Here is a 15,945-nt window from a genome sequence, read left to right as displayed (position 1 = left end):
GAACAGCTATCTTTTATCAAAGGCTTTTACCATGGACTGGGCCCTGGGCAAGCAGTTCACATATACAATTTTATTCTCACATCCACCCTGTGCCTTGGGTACTTAAAAGCTGCAAACAGTGGGTTCATGGTGGCTAAGCGAGCTAAGCACTTGGCCCAAGGTCCTACATGCAGCTAGGAAATGGGAGGGTTTACACAGGGGCCCAGGTTTGTTTACCACAAAGCTCCTGTGTTGTCTACACCTGCAAATAAGATGCTTGCTGAAGTCACCCTCTGAATTACTGCCTGTCTATTAATGCTGTTCAAAACACTTCGGAGAGTTTTTCTCTTGCAATTTCCTTGGTGGTGGCAAATCTTCATCTTTTAATTTTATTTCTGACAACGGTCAGACACACATCATTTGGAACCAAATTTGGTGGATGAGTGAGCCACTTGGGTAAGTACAACTTTGGGCTGTGGATCTAGTTCACCTGCCTGATTCCTTCATGGTTTCTAAAGAATTCCACAAAGGAACCCCGATGTGCTCTGAATAAGGTTAGGAGCCCCAAAACAAAGGGAGAGAGATCCTCACTTGAGTCTCCCAAGAATAGAGCTCACTGACTTCACTGCACTCATAGTCCACTGAAGGGTCAGCTTCAGAGCAAATGTATTCTTTAAAGAAATGACTTATTTTTGGCTGTGCTGGGTCTTCATTGCTATGCACAGGCTTTCTCTAGCTGTGCTGAGTAGGGGCTACTCTCTAGTTGCAGGGTGTGGGCTCCTCACTGCAGTGGCTTCTCTTGTTGCACAGCACGGGCTGTAGGGCACTCGGGCTTCAGTAGCTGCAGTGCTCAGGCTTAGTTGCCCCATGGCCTGTGGAATCTTTCCAGATCAGGGATTGAACCTGTGTCCTCTGCATTGGCAGGCAGATTCTTAACCACTGGACCACCAGCAAAGTCCACAAATGCATTCTTAGAAAATGTCTGTCTCCATCAAGTAAGTGCCTGTAACTTTATTTTTTTAATTTATTTATAATTGGAGAATAACTGTGTTACAATGCTGTGTTGGTTTCTACCATGCATCAACATAAATCAGCCATAGGCATATATATGACCCCTCCCTCTGGAAACTCCCTCCCACCTGCCACCCCATCCCACCCCTCTAGGCTGTCACAGAGCACTGGGTTGAGCTTCCTGTTTCATGCAGCAAATTCTATCTATTTTACACATGCTTCAGTGCTACTCTCTCAATTTGTCTCCCTCTCTCTCTCCCTCACTGTGTCCACAAGTCTGTTCTTTATGTCTTTGACTGTACTGCTATCCTACAAATAGGTTCATCAATACCATTTTTCTAGATTTCCAATATATGCGTTAGTGTATGACATTTGTTTGTCTCTTTCTGACTTACTTCACTCTGTATAACAGGCTCTGGGTTCATTCACTTCACTAGGAACTGACTCAAATTCATTCTTTTTTATGGCTGAATAGTGTTCCATTGTATATATGTACCACAACTGCTTTATCCATTCATCTGTCAATGGACAGCTAGACTGCTTCCATGACCTGGCTTCTGTAAACAGTGCTGCAATGAACACTGGGGTACATGTGTCTTTTAGAATGGTTTTCTCAGGGTATATGCCCAGTAGTGGGACTGTTGGATGACACGGTAGGTTTTATTCCTAGTTTTTAAAAGAAATTTCCAAACTATTCTCCATTGTGGCTGTGTCAATTTACATTCCCACCAACAGTGTAAAAGGGTTCCCTTTTCTCCACATCCTCTATTTGTAGGTTTTTCGATGATATTCCTGTGACTTTACAGTACATGCCCTTAAAAGCCCTTCTCAGTGTCCCGCTTGCTTTCCCGCAGTAGCGCACAGCAATTCATACAAGTAGCATCTGAGATGAATGTTCCCTCTCAGTGCATCTTATCCAGTCACAGGTTGAAAGCTCATGTTTTAAACCTCTGACAGGTTAGAGGGTCATTAAGCTACTCACTTGAAAGAGCTGCAAAGAAAATACTCAGAACACAGGGACTTGCACATTTATACAACTTCTCATAGAGATATCACTGTTTTTAACAATTCTTGTAAAATTACATGAAATTTTTATTATAGTACTTCCTACCCCATATCATGATTGACTGTGTACATGCCATGGATGTGGCATTCGGAAAATTATTTAACTTTTCTGAGCATCAGCTTCCTCACGGTAAAACATGGTAATGATGCTTACCTTAAATGCCTCCCAAAATACTTAAAGGGGATTTTGAGGACTGAAAGAGGTAAAGCATCACAGTGTCTAAAAACAGCAGAAAACAAATGATAGCTCAATTCCTTTCCTTCTATACATATCATCCTCCTTCCTAAACTGCAATATATATATTTTCCCCCTCTTTTGCATTACAAGGCAGATTCTTAACTGGACCACTAGGAAAGCCCCTAAACTGTAATATTACTGAAGATGGACAGTAACAAGTATTGGTGAAGACATGGAGAAATGGGAACCCTCATATATTGCTGGTGAGGATGCAAATGGTGCAATGGCTTTGGATAACAGCTTGCAGTTCCTCCAAAAGTTAAATAGTTACTATATGACCCAGCAATTCTACCCAAGAGAACAGAAAACATATGACCATATTAAAACTTAAACATAAACATTCATAGCAGTATATTTGTGATAGCCAAAAGATGTAAAAAACTCTAATGTCCATCAACTGAGGAGTGGATAAAAAAGATGTGATATATCCATACAATAGAGTATTTGTCCATGAAAAGGAATGAAACACTGACACATGCCGCAGCATGGATGAACCTTCAAAGAAGCCAGGTACAACAGGCAACATACATGAAAATATCCAGAATAAGCATATCCATAGAAACAGAAAGTAGACTAGTTGCCAGGGATTGGGGAAAAAAAGAAATGCGAAGTGACTGAAAGGGACATTTTAAAACAGTGAATTTTATGATATGTGTATTACATTTCAAAAAAGCTGTTATATTAAAAGAAGCAATATACATGATACTATAAAATATCAAATGTTTTACACATCATCCAACATCTGCCCCCAAGGAACTAACCATGTCCCAGAAGAAACCACTATTCACAGTTTGGGATGTATTTTTCCAGATATTTTCTATGTTTAGTCAAATAGACATTTAAAGAATACATATTGTTTTGGTAATTTCCTTTTCTCACTTCACAAAGTATTATGGGCATTTTCCATATCAGTACATAAAAATCTACCTAATTAAAAAAAAAATGCCTGCATAGTATTCCATTACACATGCTAAGTTGTGTCTGAATTTTTGTGACCCCATAGGCTATACCCTGCCAGGCTCCTCTGTCCACGGAATTTTCCAGGCAAGAATACTGGAGTGGGTTGCCATTTCTTTCTCCAGGGGATCTTCCCAACTCAGGGATCAAATCTGCATCTCTTGCATCTCCTGCACTGGTAGACAGATTCTTTACCACTGTGCCACCTGCTTCCATTAGATGAATATCCTCAAATTGAAGCAGTCACTTATTAATGAGCATTTGGGTTATTTCCATTTGATATTATTAACATTATTGTCTTGAACACTGTAGAGCTCATCTATTATATTTCAGACTGCCCATACCTTCTAAACACTTTTCCCAGACTTGGACTGAGGAAGCCTGTCCTTCAAGTAAATGGCAGAAAACTGCTTTTCTGGCCTTTCCTGCCATCTGGTACAAGCATATGACCTACGTTTTACCAACGAGACTTTAAGTGAATGAGGGGATGTATGGGAAGCAGACTCCATTTTCTAGTGGAAGAAGTGACTGAGATAGCCTCAGACAGCCTGAGGGGGATCTCACTGGGGCAGCCCTACAGGAAGTTTGAGTGTTCCATCTGGATGCCTCATCAATACAGTCTGACCCTCCTAGAGGCTTTTCAAGCTATACTGTCCATTAGTAAATTCCTCCTCAACTAAACATGCTGGAGTGGGCTCTACAGTTCAGAATTAAAAATTCTGCCTGAATTCCTCAGACCTGTGTCCAGGACTACAGTCCTCAGTTAAGACCCTGAATAAAATTTAAACTCACAACTTTAAAAAATATATATAAATAAAAAATAAAAATTCTGCCTGAAACAAATAGCCCTATACATATATATCTTTGCACATTTCTAAAAATATGACTGTATAATAAAATTCTAGCAATGGAATGGCCATATTTGACTCCAAAGAGATTAAATCATTTTACATTCCTATCAACAGTATGGGGGAAAAATATATGACTGTACTTATTTTCCTACACAAGTTGCAGCATAATAAATCACCCCAAAACTAAGTGGCTTAAAATAATGATGAGTTATTATTTCTCATGATTCTATAGGTTGAACGGGCAGCTGTTTCAGCCTGGGTATAGCTTAGTGGGGGTGATGACTCTTTAAGATGGTCTCACTCACAGGCCCAACAGTGGTCTCGGTCTAGACAGCAGGAATGGATGGCTGGGGCTCTCTATCCACATGGTCTTTCACCCGCCAACAGCCTCTTCAGATGGTGGTTCTTAACTCCCAGAAGCAAGAGAGGGCAAACCCCAAAGTGTAAAATGCTCTTCAAGCCTTGGCCTGTTTCATGCTTCTTGAGGACCCACTGGCTAAAGCCAAGTCACAATGCCTGAGCCAAAATTCAAAGGGTGAAAAGTAGATTCAACTTAAGTCCTGATGGGAGGGCTGCTTTTGCTATGGCCAGAATTTTAATCTACCACAGTTGGCCTTAGAAGGATTTCTTTTCTTTCTTTTTTTTGGCCATGACATGTGGCTTGTGGGATCTTAGTTCCCTGACCAGGGATTGAACCCAGGCCACGGGTTTGGCACTTTCACTGCCTGTTTCACTCTGTATAACAGGCTCTAGGTTCATCCACCTCACTAGAACTGACTCAAATCCATTCCTTTTTATGACTGAGTAATATTCCATTGTGTATATGTACCACAACTTCTTTATTCATTCATCTGTTGATGGACATCTAGGTTGCCTGGACTGCCAGGGAATTCCCAGACTTTGTTTCTTTTTACAAATGTATGGGCTTAACACTGGTCACTTAATCTCTTTACTACTTCTGTCATTTAATAATACTTTAATAAATACACATATGTATCATGTATCCATTAGCATGTTTTGTTATATTTATTTTTTGGCTGTGCTAGGTCTTTGTGACTTTCCGTGGACTTTCTCTAGCTGCGGTGAGTGGACGTTACACTCTTTGTTGTGGTGCGTGGCTTCTCATTGAGGAACCTTCTCTTATTGTGGAACATGGGCTCTAAGGCACACAAGCTTCAGTAGTTGCAGCACGAAAGCTCAGCAGTTGCTGCTCGTGGGCTCTAGAGGGCAGGTTCAGTAGTTGTGGCACACAGGATTAGTTACTCTGGCATGTGGAATCCCCAGACCAGGGATTGAACCAGTGTCTTCTGCATTGGCAGGTGGATCCTTATCCACGGCACCATATTGTGGAAGTCCATGTTACATTTACCTTAATAGTTGTATCTTTTAAGTTTTATATCAGAAATTAAAGAAATTTACCAACCATTTTTAAAATTTTACAATTAGTATAGTGTTCTATGTTTTTCTATATGATTACCTTTTTTCAATTCATTTTAGACTTTAGGTAAATGTGCTACTGCTTTTTTAATATTTGATTGGAAGATAAATGCTTTATAATTTCTGCCATATGACAACTGTGAATCAGCCATTGTATACATATTTTCCCTCCCTCGTGTCACCTGAACCTCCCTCCCACCCTAATTCTTTTCTTAATGGAATGAGATTAATGTTATTTAATAATGTTCTAGTCCTTTTTTTTTTTTTTTTTGCCACACCACAGGGCATACAGGACCCTAGTTCCCCAACCAGGGATCGAATCACGTGACCCCTGAGTTTTTTGTTTGTTTTTTTTTAAATTTGTATTTTGGCTGTGCTGGGTCTTTGTTGCTTTGCAGGCTTTTCCTAGTTGCAATGAGCAGGCTTCTCTTGCTGTGGAGCACAGGCTCTAGAGCACATTGGCTTCAGTAGCTGCAGCATGTGGGCTCAGTAGTTGTGACTCACTGGCTCCACAGCACAGGCTTAATTGCCCTGCAGCATGTGAGAGCTTCCTGGATCAGGGACTGAACCAGTGTCTCTAGCACTGGCAAGTGGATTCTTTACCACTGAGTCATGGGGAAGTCCCTGATTGTTTCTATTTAACAGTTTTATTGAGATATAATCGGCATACCACAAAATTCACTAATTTAAAATGTATGATTCAATGATTTTTTTTTTAGTAAATTTACAGAGCTGTGCAAACAGTGCCACAATTTCATTTTAGAAACATTTTCATTACTACAGAAAGATCCCGCCTTCCCATTTCCCCAGACCTTTAACACCTCTTCCTTGAACTCTTCCCACACCACTCTATTAGTTTCTCTTCTCCTTAACTTTTTCTTGATGGTGTAGAACAGTACTTGTCTAGTTCTTTGCTTATTACTATCATTTCCTACCTTTCTATGTTAGTATCTCTGATAGTGTCCAGTCCCATGTTAGACCTCTTTCTGCTTTATTCATCATTAACTAAAAACTTGAGAAAAAGAAGAGGCATGGATGGTAGAAAAACTGGCATGTAAGAGTCCACATAGCATTCTAAAGTACAATGGTGATGCTCAGAATTCACTACAATAACCTACCTTAAGGAAGAAGGAAAAATAGCTTTTTTTAAATGAGAAAGCAGAACCTAAATAAAGCAGAGCTAATGAGAAGGGAGAATGGTGAAGACATTTCTTAGGATCACTTAAGACGATTAGGGTAGTAAGTTTTTTTTTTTTTTTTAGGGTAGTAACTTTTAATGTAATTTCTACGAGAAATATAAAGATATCAGCTTGGGACTCAAATAAGAAGGGAGCTTTTTCAGATGAAGATCTAAGGATAGATCAATCAGTTGCCAGGAGATGATAATAATACATGGACTAATCAGAAAAATCGCATGATAACGCATCTTGGATACATTCTTAGATATATTCTACTAAAGGCTACAGAGAAAGGACTTTGCAGCCTCTGTCCTTGGAATTCTACAGGCAAGAATACTGGAGTGGGTAGCCAGTCCCTTCTCATTCCCTTCTCCAGGGGATCTTCTCCACCCAGGGACTGAACCCGTGTCTCCCACTCTGCAGGTAGATTCTTTACTGTCTGAGCCACCAGGGAAGCCCCAAACAACTCTGTGATGTGTGTGCTGTGCTTAGTCACTCAGTTATGTCCGACTCTGCGACCCCATGGACTGCAGCCTGCCAGGCTCCTCTGTCCATGGGGATTTTCCAGGCAAGAATACTGGAGTGGGTTGCCAAGTCCTCCTCCAGGGTATCTTCCCAACCCAGGGATTGAACCCAGGTCTCCCACATTGCAGGCGGATTTTATACCAACTGAGCCACCAGGGAAGCCCAAGAATACTGGAGTGGGTAGCTCTATCCCTTCTCCAGGGGTTCTTCCTGACCCAGGAATCAAACTGGGGTCTCCTGCATTGCAGGTGGATTCTTCACCAGCTGAGCTACCAGGGGAGCCCTCCAAACAGCTCTACAAAGGGAAGATGTAATGTCTGAAACTTCTCAGTGTGGACTTCTCTGATGATGAAATAAATACTTCTAGATACTACTAAGGCAGTATAAACTATAAAACCCACTCAGAAAGCAATCTGGAAATGTGAATATAGAGTAATAAAATTGATCATACAATTGAATAATAATACATCTTTGATAAATCTATTCTAAGGAAATTGTCTGAAATTTAAGAAATTTATATAAAGATGTTCCCATAGCACATTATTTATGATAGTGAAAAGTTGTAGACATCCTCTGTGACTAACAGAGAAGAGCGGGTTAAGACAATTATATCCATACACACACAAAATGATTACATAACCAATCAAAATATATCACTGTAATACAGCAACATATATATCTTCACTTACATGTTTATATGTTAACCTCAGAAAGATATAAAACTTTATGCATATCACAACTGTAAAAAAAGTATGCATATAAAAGATCAAAAAGGAATTCACAAAAATTATAATAGTTACATTGAATTAGTGAGATTATGGGTGAATTATTACCCAATTTTCTTTGTTGTTGTCATATTATTTCCAAAGTAGGAAAAAAAGCTCATTTGTTAGTAGTGAGAATGAGGGTCCTTAACTGAGGTAAGATGCTTTAAGATGGCTTAACCACATGAAGAAGTATCTGTGAGGTACTCCAAGTCCCTTATTACAGAAGGCCCCTTTCCTGAAGTAAAGAAGAAAAGAAAAGCCTGCCGTGGGTATTCTTCTTTTCTGGGAGAATTTATTTCAAGTCCCACTATCCTAGAAGGGTGACTTCTTAGTGCACAAAGAAAAGTGGTGAGAAGATGCCAGTCCATACGGAGAGTAAAAAAGCTGGCTTGAAACTGAACATTCAAAAAACTAAGATCAAGGCATGCAATCCCACCACTTCATGGCAAACAGATGGGGAAAAAGCGGAAGCAGTGACATATTTTATTTTCTTGGACTCCAAAATCACTGCAGATAGCAACTCTAGTTATGAAATTAAAAGATGCTTGCTCCTTGCAAGGAAAGTTATAACAAACCTAGACAGTCTATTAAAAAGCAGATGTCACTTTGCTGACCAAGGTCTGTATAATCAAAACTATGGTTTTTCCAGTAGTCATGTAGGGATGTGAGAGCCAGACTATAAAGAAGGCTGAATGCCAAAGAACTGATGCTTTCAAATTGTGGTGCTGGAGAAGACCCTTGAGAATCCTGTGGACTGCAAGGATTCAAACCAGTCAATCCTATAGGAAATCAGCCCTGAATACTCATTGAAAGGACTGATGCTGAAGCTGAAGCTCTTAATACTCTGGCCACCTGATGTGAAGAGCCGACTCATTGGAAAAGACCCTGATGCTGGGAAAGACTGAAGGGAAAAGGAGAAGGGAGCAGGAGAGAAAGAGATGGTTAGACAGCATCACTGACTCAATGGACATGAATTTGAGTAAACGGAAGACACTGGAGGACAGAGGAGCCTGACATGCTGCAGTCCACAGGGCTGCAAAGAGTCGGACATGACTTAGCAACTGAAAAACAGAAACTCCACCAGGGTGAACTGATGCATTCCAAAAGACAAACACATAAAAATGTGTCGCCTACTGGTAGGTGGGAGGTAAACAGTTTTCTGTACATTTAAACACACCACATCCTGTGGGCTAAAGGTGGTCCTAAGTATGTACCTGTGCTCCATGTAGCAGCTCAGCGGCTCCACGCACACTGTGATGGCACCAATGGTGAAGGAGGACTTGACATTTGAGTCTGGATGGGTCTGCAGGGCCTGGACAACATCAATAACATCTGTGTAGCTAGGGGGAAAAAAGGGAGTAGTTAGTTTACTGGATTGGAGCTTCAGAGTGGGAAAAGACAGGAATGCTTGCTGAGTGGAGCAAGGGTATCAAAAGAGGAGAGTATAACAGGCCTCCTTGGGGTCAAGTCACCTCATGATTTAGAGCCCCTGAAGTTCACAGTGTTTCTGTACTTCCAAGTTCCATTAGTTCTAACTGCAAGAGTGAGTGGAAGAAAGAACCCTACTGCCCACCCACTTCAGAGACGCCTGCAGGTGACCCTGGGGCTCTGAGGCAGGACTTGGTATTTTCTAATCAAGTTAAGAGCTCCTACATTGGTCTGTTTTCTTTAATAACTCTTTCATTTCAGGAAGTACACTGATCCAGCTGCTGAGTCTGTATCTGGCCACTTTGGCTGAACTGCCTGAACTGCATGATGAAGGCAAAAACCTAACTCTTCATGTTGCCTCTTTCTTGTCAGTATTTTCTTTATTTAAAAACAAAAAAACCTCAGCAGGACTTTAACTTACTTTCTTCTGATACAACAGATATTCCATACAAGTGTCTTTTGGGCTCTATTTTACATTTGTAATTTAAGCCTGCAATTTTGCCTCATTTTACATTAATTCAATTTTTGTTTTGAGAGATATTTTGTCTTTAATGTAGATAATTTAAAGAATGATTTTAACAATATTCTAGAGTATAAACTAACACAGTCCCTCAAATTCCTTAAAATTAACTTTTTAAGACTCAGATTTTTACAGTTCTACTTATTTGTGTATGTATTCAGTTCCATACAATTCTGTCACCTGCGCAGCCTCCTCCACCACAGTAAAGATACTAAACAGTTTCACACCACAAAGCTCCCTCCATATTGCCCTTTTATAACCATACCCACCTCCCCCCGGCCCTCTACTCCCATCCCTAGTTCCTGGCAGCCACTAATCTGTCCACCATTTTTAAAATTTTACCATTTAAAAATACATGAATTCAATTTTTAAAAGAACAACCTAATACTCCACTTGGTGTCAAAGCTCAACATCACTGCTCACCTGCAGCAGTAAGTAGAATGGGAGCAGGTCACTGTAGGGGCAAAAGAAAACTCTGCCCGACAGCATAGAATTTTATAAATCAAAATAAAGGCCATATTCAAGAAATAAAATTCTCAACTTGAGAAGCCTCTGGGGTGCTCCCTCACCTCAATACTGGGCTTAAAGGTCCAGCCCCAAGGAGACGGACGTGCTACACTGAGTCTGCCATGTGTTCCCTGCTGAGCTTCAAGGGAATGGGCCCCATCTGTAAGAACAGTGTCATAGAGAGCAACGCAGCAGGAAATCCATCTGGTGTTCCCAGTGTCCTGGGGCTGTGACTGGGCAACAGCTGGTTCTGAGAGCACAAGTGGGCTGGCCATACCCTGTCACTGAAGTCCAGAGCAGCCAGGAGAGCTGGCACTTATGCAGACTTGTACAGTCAGAGACGGGGAGTCAACAGTACTCTCTAAAGTAATAGAAGATGGAAATGACCTCAGCTGTACAATGTCAAGGTACCAAATATGACTCCAGGTCCACACCCCCCCACTGATGTTCAACTCTGGAAAGGCGGCAGGAGGTGACGAAACTGGGCCAACCTATTTTTTTTATTATTAAAGATGATGGAAAACAACTGGTTTCTAACTTTCTTGCTCTGTGGCTTCCATAACCTAAGCCCACAAGCAGGGTCAACAGAAGGGAAGCCCAAAGCAGATGTAAGAACAAGATCTAAATAAGAGAAAAGATGGCCTGGCAGGGGACACATTTCCGTTTGCCTCCTGCAGCACCACTGGCCTGGCTTTCCTCCAATTCTTACCATCACATCTAAGAGACCAAACAGGGCTTTGGCACTGGGCCTATTCTTTACTGGAAACAATTAGTCAGTTGCAAATACTAATTATTATGAGCACAAAACAAAGCACCACAGCACAGCACAAAAGCACTCTGTGAGAACTGCCAAAAGCTTCTTTATTACCAACCATAATGACAGCAGTGAAAAGCACAGCCCATGTTTTCCTGATCTGGCATGTTCTCCTGTGGGCCCAGGGGATGATGCGCCTGCTTCCTCCTTCCTAGCCATTTTGTGGATGGGGCTTGAGACTAGAGTGTGGGGACTGTCTGCAATTTCACAGGAGGGAGGACTGAAAAAGCTGAAGCTTCCTTGCTTCAGTGGCAAAGGAAGAGACTTAGGGACCACTACTGTTAGAGGAATTATCAAAGAATCTTGCCCAGAAAACCTCCTCCCCAATTCTCTGCCTTTTGAGGATATATGATGTTGAGGCTGAACCTGAAACTTGGGTGTGATCTTCACCAGTCACTCTGGGCCACAGGATGGCCACAGGGGTTCCTGCTTGCTAAAGATACTTCTCATGCATATGTGGAGTTTATTCTGTGCCCCAAGTCAACCACACATGAAATAATGGCAAGGTCACCACACTATCCCACTATTCCCAAAAGACTTCCAGGGCTCACCCTTGTAATACCACCAGTAGTCTGGTCGTCTTGCGGATATAGGCTGACTGGCGGACAGAGCGCTTCTGTTGGGCCTCCAGGGCACTGGAAAGGTATCTCTGGAAGTGGGCAGCATGAAAACATTCGGAGCTGTCCATGACTTGACGGTATACCATCCACCTGGAAATGGCAAGTATAATGTCAGCATGAGGGCCTGGCCCATAGGTTCTGCCAGTGGATTCAAATGTGACTAGTACTCCATAGGCTTGGTCTTGTGAACCCATACAGGAGAAAACAATGCTATCAGAAACAGGTAGAGGGCACTGGCTGGGTGTGGAGCCCTGTACCCTGAAATCACTTCTGTTGGAGCTTTTGGCACTTTTAAAATGCTCTGTCACAGGGAGAAAGGTCAGATAAGCACATGACCAACAGATTTCAGAGTTGAGAAAGACTCCTGAACAGGCAGTCAGTTTCTGAAGGGCCGTTCAGAAAAGTGGTTTCACTCCACTTTGCAGTAAAATTCTTGCTAAGAATAAGGAATGAGGGGGTGGGGGAAGAGTTTCCTGGTGGCCTAGTGGTTAGATTTGGTACTGCCACCGTAGTGGCCCAGGTTCAATCCCTGGTTGGGGAACTGAGACCCCACAAGCTGCATAGCACAATCAAAAAATAAAAAGAATAATGGGTAAGGTGAAGCATTCAGATTGTTTACAGAACATAAGCAATGGAAATAAGGGAGGAACCGGTTAGCTATTGAGTACTTATGAAGGAGGTCTAATATTTCCCCATTATCTCTCCAAAACTCATCTTCCCAACCCCCACAATCTCCCACTCTAAAGTCCCAAACTCCTAGGTGATTTCCATCTTCTCAATTCTTCTATATGGTCTCCTGCAGGCTGCCTTACTTTGAGGAAGACTGACTAGATATTAAAAGCCTGGTTCAGTCAGCAAGGTTTGTTTAGCAATCTGTCAGCCAAACGGAAGAGATGGGTGAATGATTTCTCCAATTTCACCTAAACCAGTATGTCCCAGTTCCACCTAAACTCATGCAGTCCCTTTCTGGCCATGGAAGGATCACATCCACCAGCTCTCAAGTTCTAACCAACCTGGTCACAATTCCCAGGCCTTTGCCCATGTTGGTCTTGCTGGTACAGGTCTCTTGCCCAGATATCCAGGGGTTCATCCTTTATATTGTCAGGCCTTTGCCTTTGCTCAAATGTCACCTTTTCAGTAAGGTGTTCCCTGAATGAGTGAATAAAGTGAAGTCACTCAGTCATGTCTGACTCTTTGCGATCCCATGGACTATAGCCTGCCAGGCTCCTCCATCCACGGGACTTTTCCAGGCAAGAATACTGGAGTGGGTTGCCATTTCCTTCTCTAGGGGATCTTCCCAACTCAGGGATCAAACCCAGGTGTCCCACACTGCAGGCAGACTCTTTACCGTCTGAGCCACTTCCCTGAGTACCCAATTAATACTGCAATCAGTCCCCCAGCTCAGTTCTCCTATGGCCTTCTCAGCTTCATTTTCTCCGCAGCATTTTTCACTACCTAATGTACTATTTTTCTTAACTGGTTAATTGTCTATCTTCCAAAACTAGAATACAAGCTCCATGAAGGCAGAGATACCACCTGTTTTCTAGTCTGTTTTGTACATTTGTCCCTACACTTAGAACAGTGTCTGGCATATAAAAAGTACTCAGTATAAATGTGTTAAACAAATGGATGGGTGATCACTGTGCCAATACCAGTTACACCAAAGGTCAGTGCATGCTGAAGGTATCCCAGTGCATAGGCAGACCCAGGCATAGAATCCCTTTCCCCAAAGCAAAGGCAGCAGCCATACTAACCTGCCGTATTCTTTATGCAGAGTGACCAGAAAAGCACAGAGTTCACTAGCGTGACAGCCTGGGAGACCAGTTACAATGCTGATAATTACCTACATGAAAGAAAAGTCATGTGGGTTTGTGATTCAACTGGGAGGCAGCACTGTGTAACAGGTTAAGAGAACTGACTTCTTGAGCCAGGTTCTGTGGGTTTAAACCTCAGCACCAGCACTCACTAGCTATGTGACCTTGGGTTCACTACAGAACCTAACTTGCAGGGTGGCTGTGATGATTAACTGAGTTAATGTATGTAAACAAAGTGCTTGGAACAGTGTCTGGCACACAGCAAACACCATATACAATGTACTGTTACCATGATAATTTCCACAGAGCAGGTTGTGACTAGATCAGTTAAAAGTATAATGGAAAATACTGGGTGGAAAGGAGGTCTGGGACAAAAATACCACAGGCTAAATTGGTGTGGTAAACTCAGTGAAAGAGGTGAGTGACTTGTGCCATCCAAGCCACATGGCCTGACCTAAAGAAACAAACTGGGTGGAGAAAGCACTTCTCAATCTGATGGGGAAAAGAGGAGCCAGGTTGAACTTTCTTAATGTTGGCACATGACTACACGAAAACAGGGCCGTCTGAAGGGAGACATTCCAACTCAAGAAATCTACTGACAAAGAAGGTATCAAGCAGAGGAGGAAGGGAACCATGTACTTGCTGAAGGATAACAACGTCAGTGACACAGTGTGGCAAGGGCTCCCTTACATGTGTTTTATTTCACAATACACAAGACTCACTGGGACAGGCCTGGACTAAAATTCAGCTTGGTGGCACTCACCACTTGAACTAGTCACATCAGCACTATGGATTCCTCTTCTTTTGTGGGAAATAGTTCTCCCCCCTCCGCTCTGACCAGACCCTTAGTCTGATTCCCTTTCTGCACCTGTGGACAGTTCTCCATGTAACTGACTTTCTGTTTATCTTCTCATCCAAATTTTCTCATCTTGGTTCCCATTTTTCAGCAACCAGGCCTCAGCCTCTCAAATCCCAGCAAACATGCTCACAGCCAGACACGTTCTCACTTTAAGGCCAGTTCTATTAGCACTTTGTTAATATAAAATACATATATTAAAAAATATTTAAAATGTAACATTTTTACTTTTACTCCTGCTTAAGGGAAAAAATGAGGCTTCTAACTACTTAATGCTTCTCTTTCCTTTTGCAGCCAAGTGTCTTCTAGATTTGCACAGAAATAAATGCCCACTTTGAGCATATTACGACATATAGTTCCAAAGAAACGGTGGGGGGGTCAAGAGGAGAGAAGTGTGAAGCAGGAGCAGATTAAAATCCACTCTGTGAAGACAGTGTTTATAAACTGTCACGTTATCCTGGTGATGCTAGCAAGGTCTTACCAGCAAGGCCTCTCCCCTCATTAAGGTCAGTGTGCCAGGAAGACCTTGTTAGCAGAAAGAGCTGACAGCATGAGAGTCCTGAGAAGGAGTTTGGAAGACCTGGAGAAGCAAGAGGAGGCCACAGAAATATGGCAGGGTTTCATCACTGCCATGGGGCTCAGCTGGCGTTAACGTAGATGCCAGTACACTGTCAGTGTACAGAGTGGGTTTCATGTGCATCATTACATCAGTATTCAAGGAGGTGGAGAGTCTTATAAAAGGGACTCTGCCTGAGCTCCTTTTTTAAAATGACACTGAATATTAAGGGTAGGTTATCAGGATTATCTTCTCATAAATTCTCAGCTTTTTCAGTGAGCTGCTGTACCTTGTCATTTTCTACTCTGTGAATAGGGTTGATTTCAGCTTGCTGCAGTAGGACAGGGAGATGGGTCCTCACCACGGGTTCCTGACTAATGCTGCTGACAGCAAAATGCTGGAGAAACCTAGAAAAACAAAGACAGTGCTATTATGTTACCATCACCAGCCTTTTCTGAATGTGCCCATTCACATGAGAAACTTATTTAGCTGAACAGAAACCTTAGTGAATATCTCTAGTATAAAATTGTGTATGTTGTGTTTTTATAATTATCCTTAAGAAGCTATAAAGAAAGAAAATGGAGCTTAGAAAGCACCAACACCCAGAGTTCTGATACATTAAAAGAAACAGAAAAACAGAGCTCACCCGTTCAGCTCTGGGAGTTTAGCTGAGAGGAGCTTTAGAGGACTCTGTTTCTCCCCAGCAGAATGGCTCAGGACAATGAAGAGCTTCTGTGCCCTGGAGTGTCTGGAATATCAAAGATATTCACAGATTAGAATTCCATCTCCCTACAGCACACATACTTTACATAACTTGTTCTG

At 42.0% G+C, this 15,945-nt stretch overlaps 1 protein-coding gene across 2 annotated transcripts in view; it reads right to left on the bottom strand.

Moving 5' to 3' along the window:
• The window catches only part of DNAAF9 (dynein axonemal assembly factor 9), a 174,129-nt gene that overhangs the window by 29,699 nt on the left and 128,485 nt on the right, over positions 1 to 15,945 (bottom strand). For both annotated transcript variants that reach the window (XM_061126714.1, XM_061126715.1), the window contains 5 exons: positions 15,770 to 15,871; positions 15,413 to 15,530; positions 13,652 to 13,740; positions 11,829 to 11,987; positions 9,223 to 9,348 (listed from right to left, as the gene is read on the bottom strand). In XM_061126714.1, the coding sequence (XP_060982697.1) occupies positions 9,223 to 9,348; positions 11,829 to 11,987; positions 13,652 to 13,740; positions 15,413 to 15,530; positions 15,770 to 15,871 (594 nt within the window). The remainder of the gene's footprint in view (positions 1 to 9,222; positions 9,349 to 11,828; positions 11,988 to 13,651; positions 13,741 to 15,412; positions 15,531 to 15,769; positions 15,872 to 15,945) is intronic.

Source organism: Dama dama, chromosome 23 (genome assembly GCF_033118175.1).
Source record: "Dama dama isolate Ldn47 chromosome 23, ASM3311817v1, whole genome shotgun sequence".
Lineage (NCBI taxonomy): Eukaryota > Metazoa > Chordata > Mammalia > Artiodactyla > Cervidae > Dama > Dama dama.
Note: the sequence above shows the minus strand (reverse complement) of the source record. Positions and strands in the feature narration are given on the sequence as shown.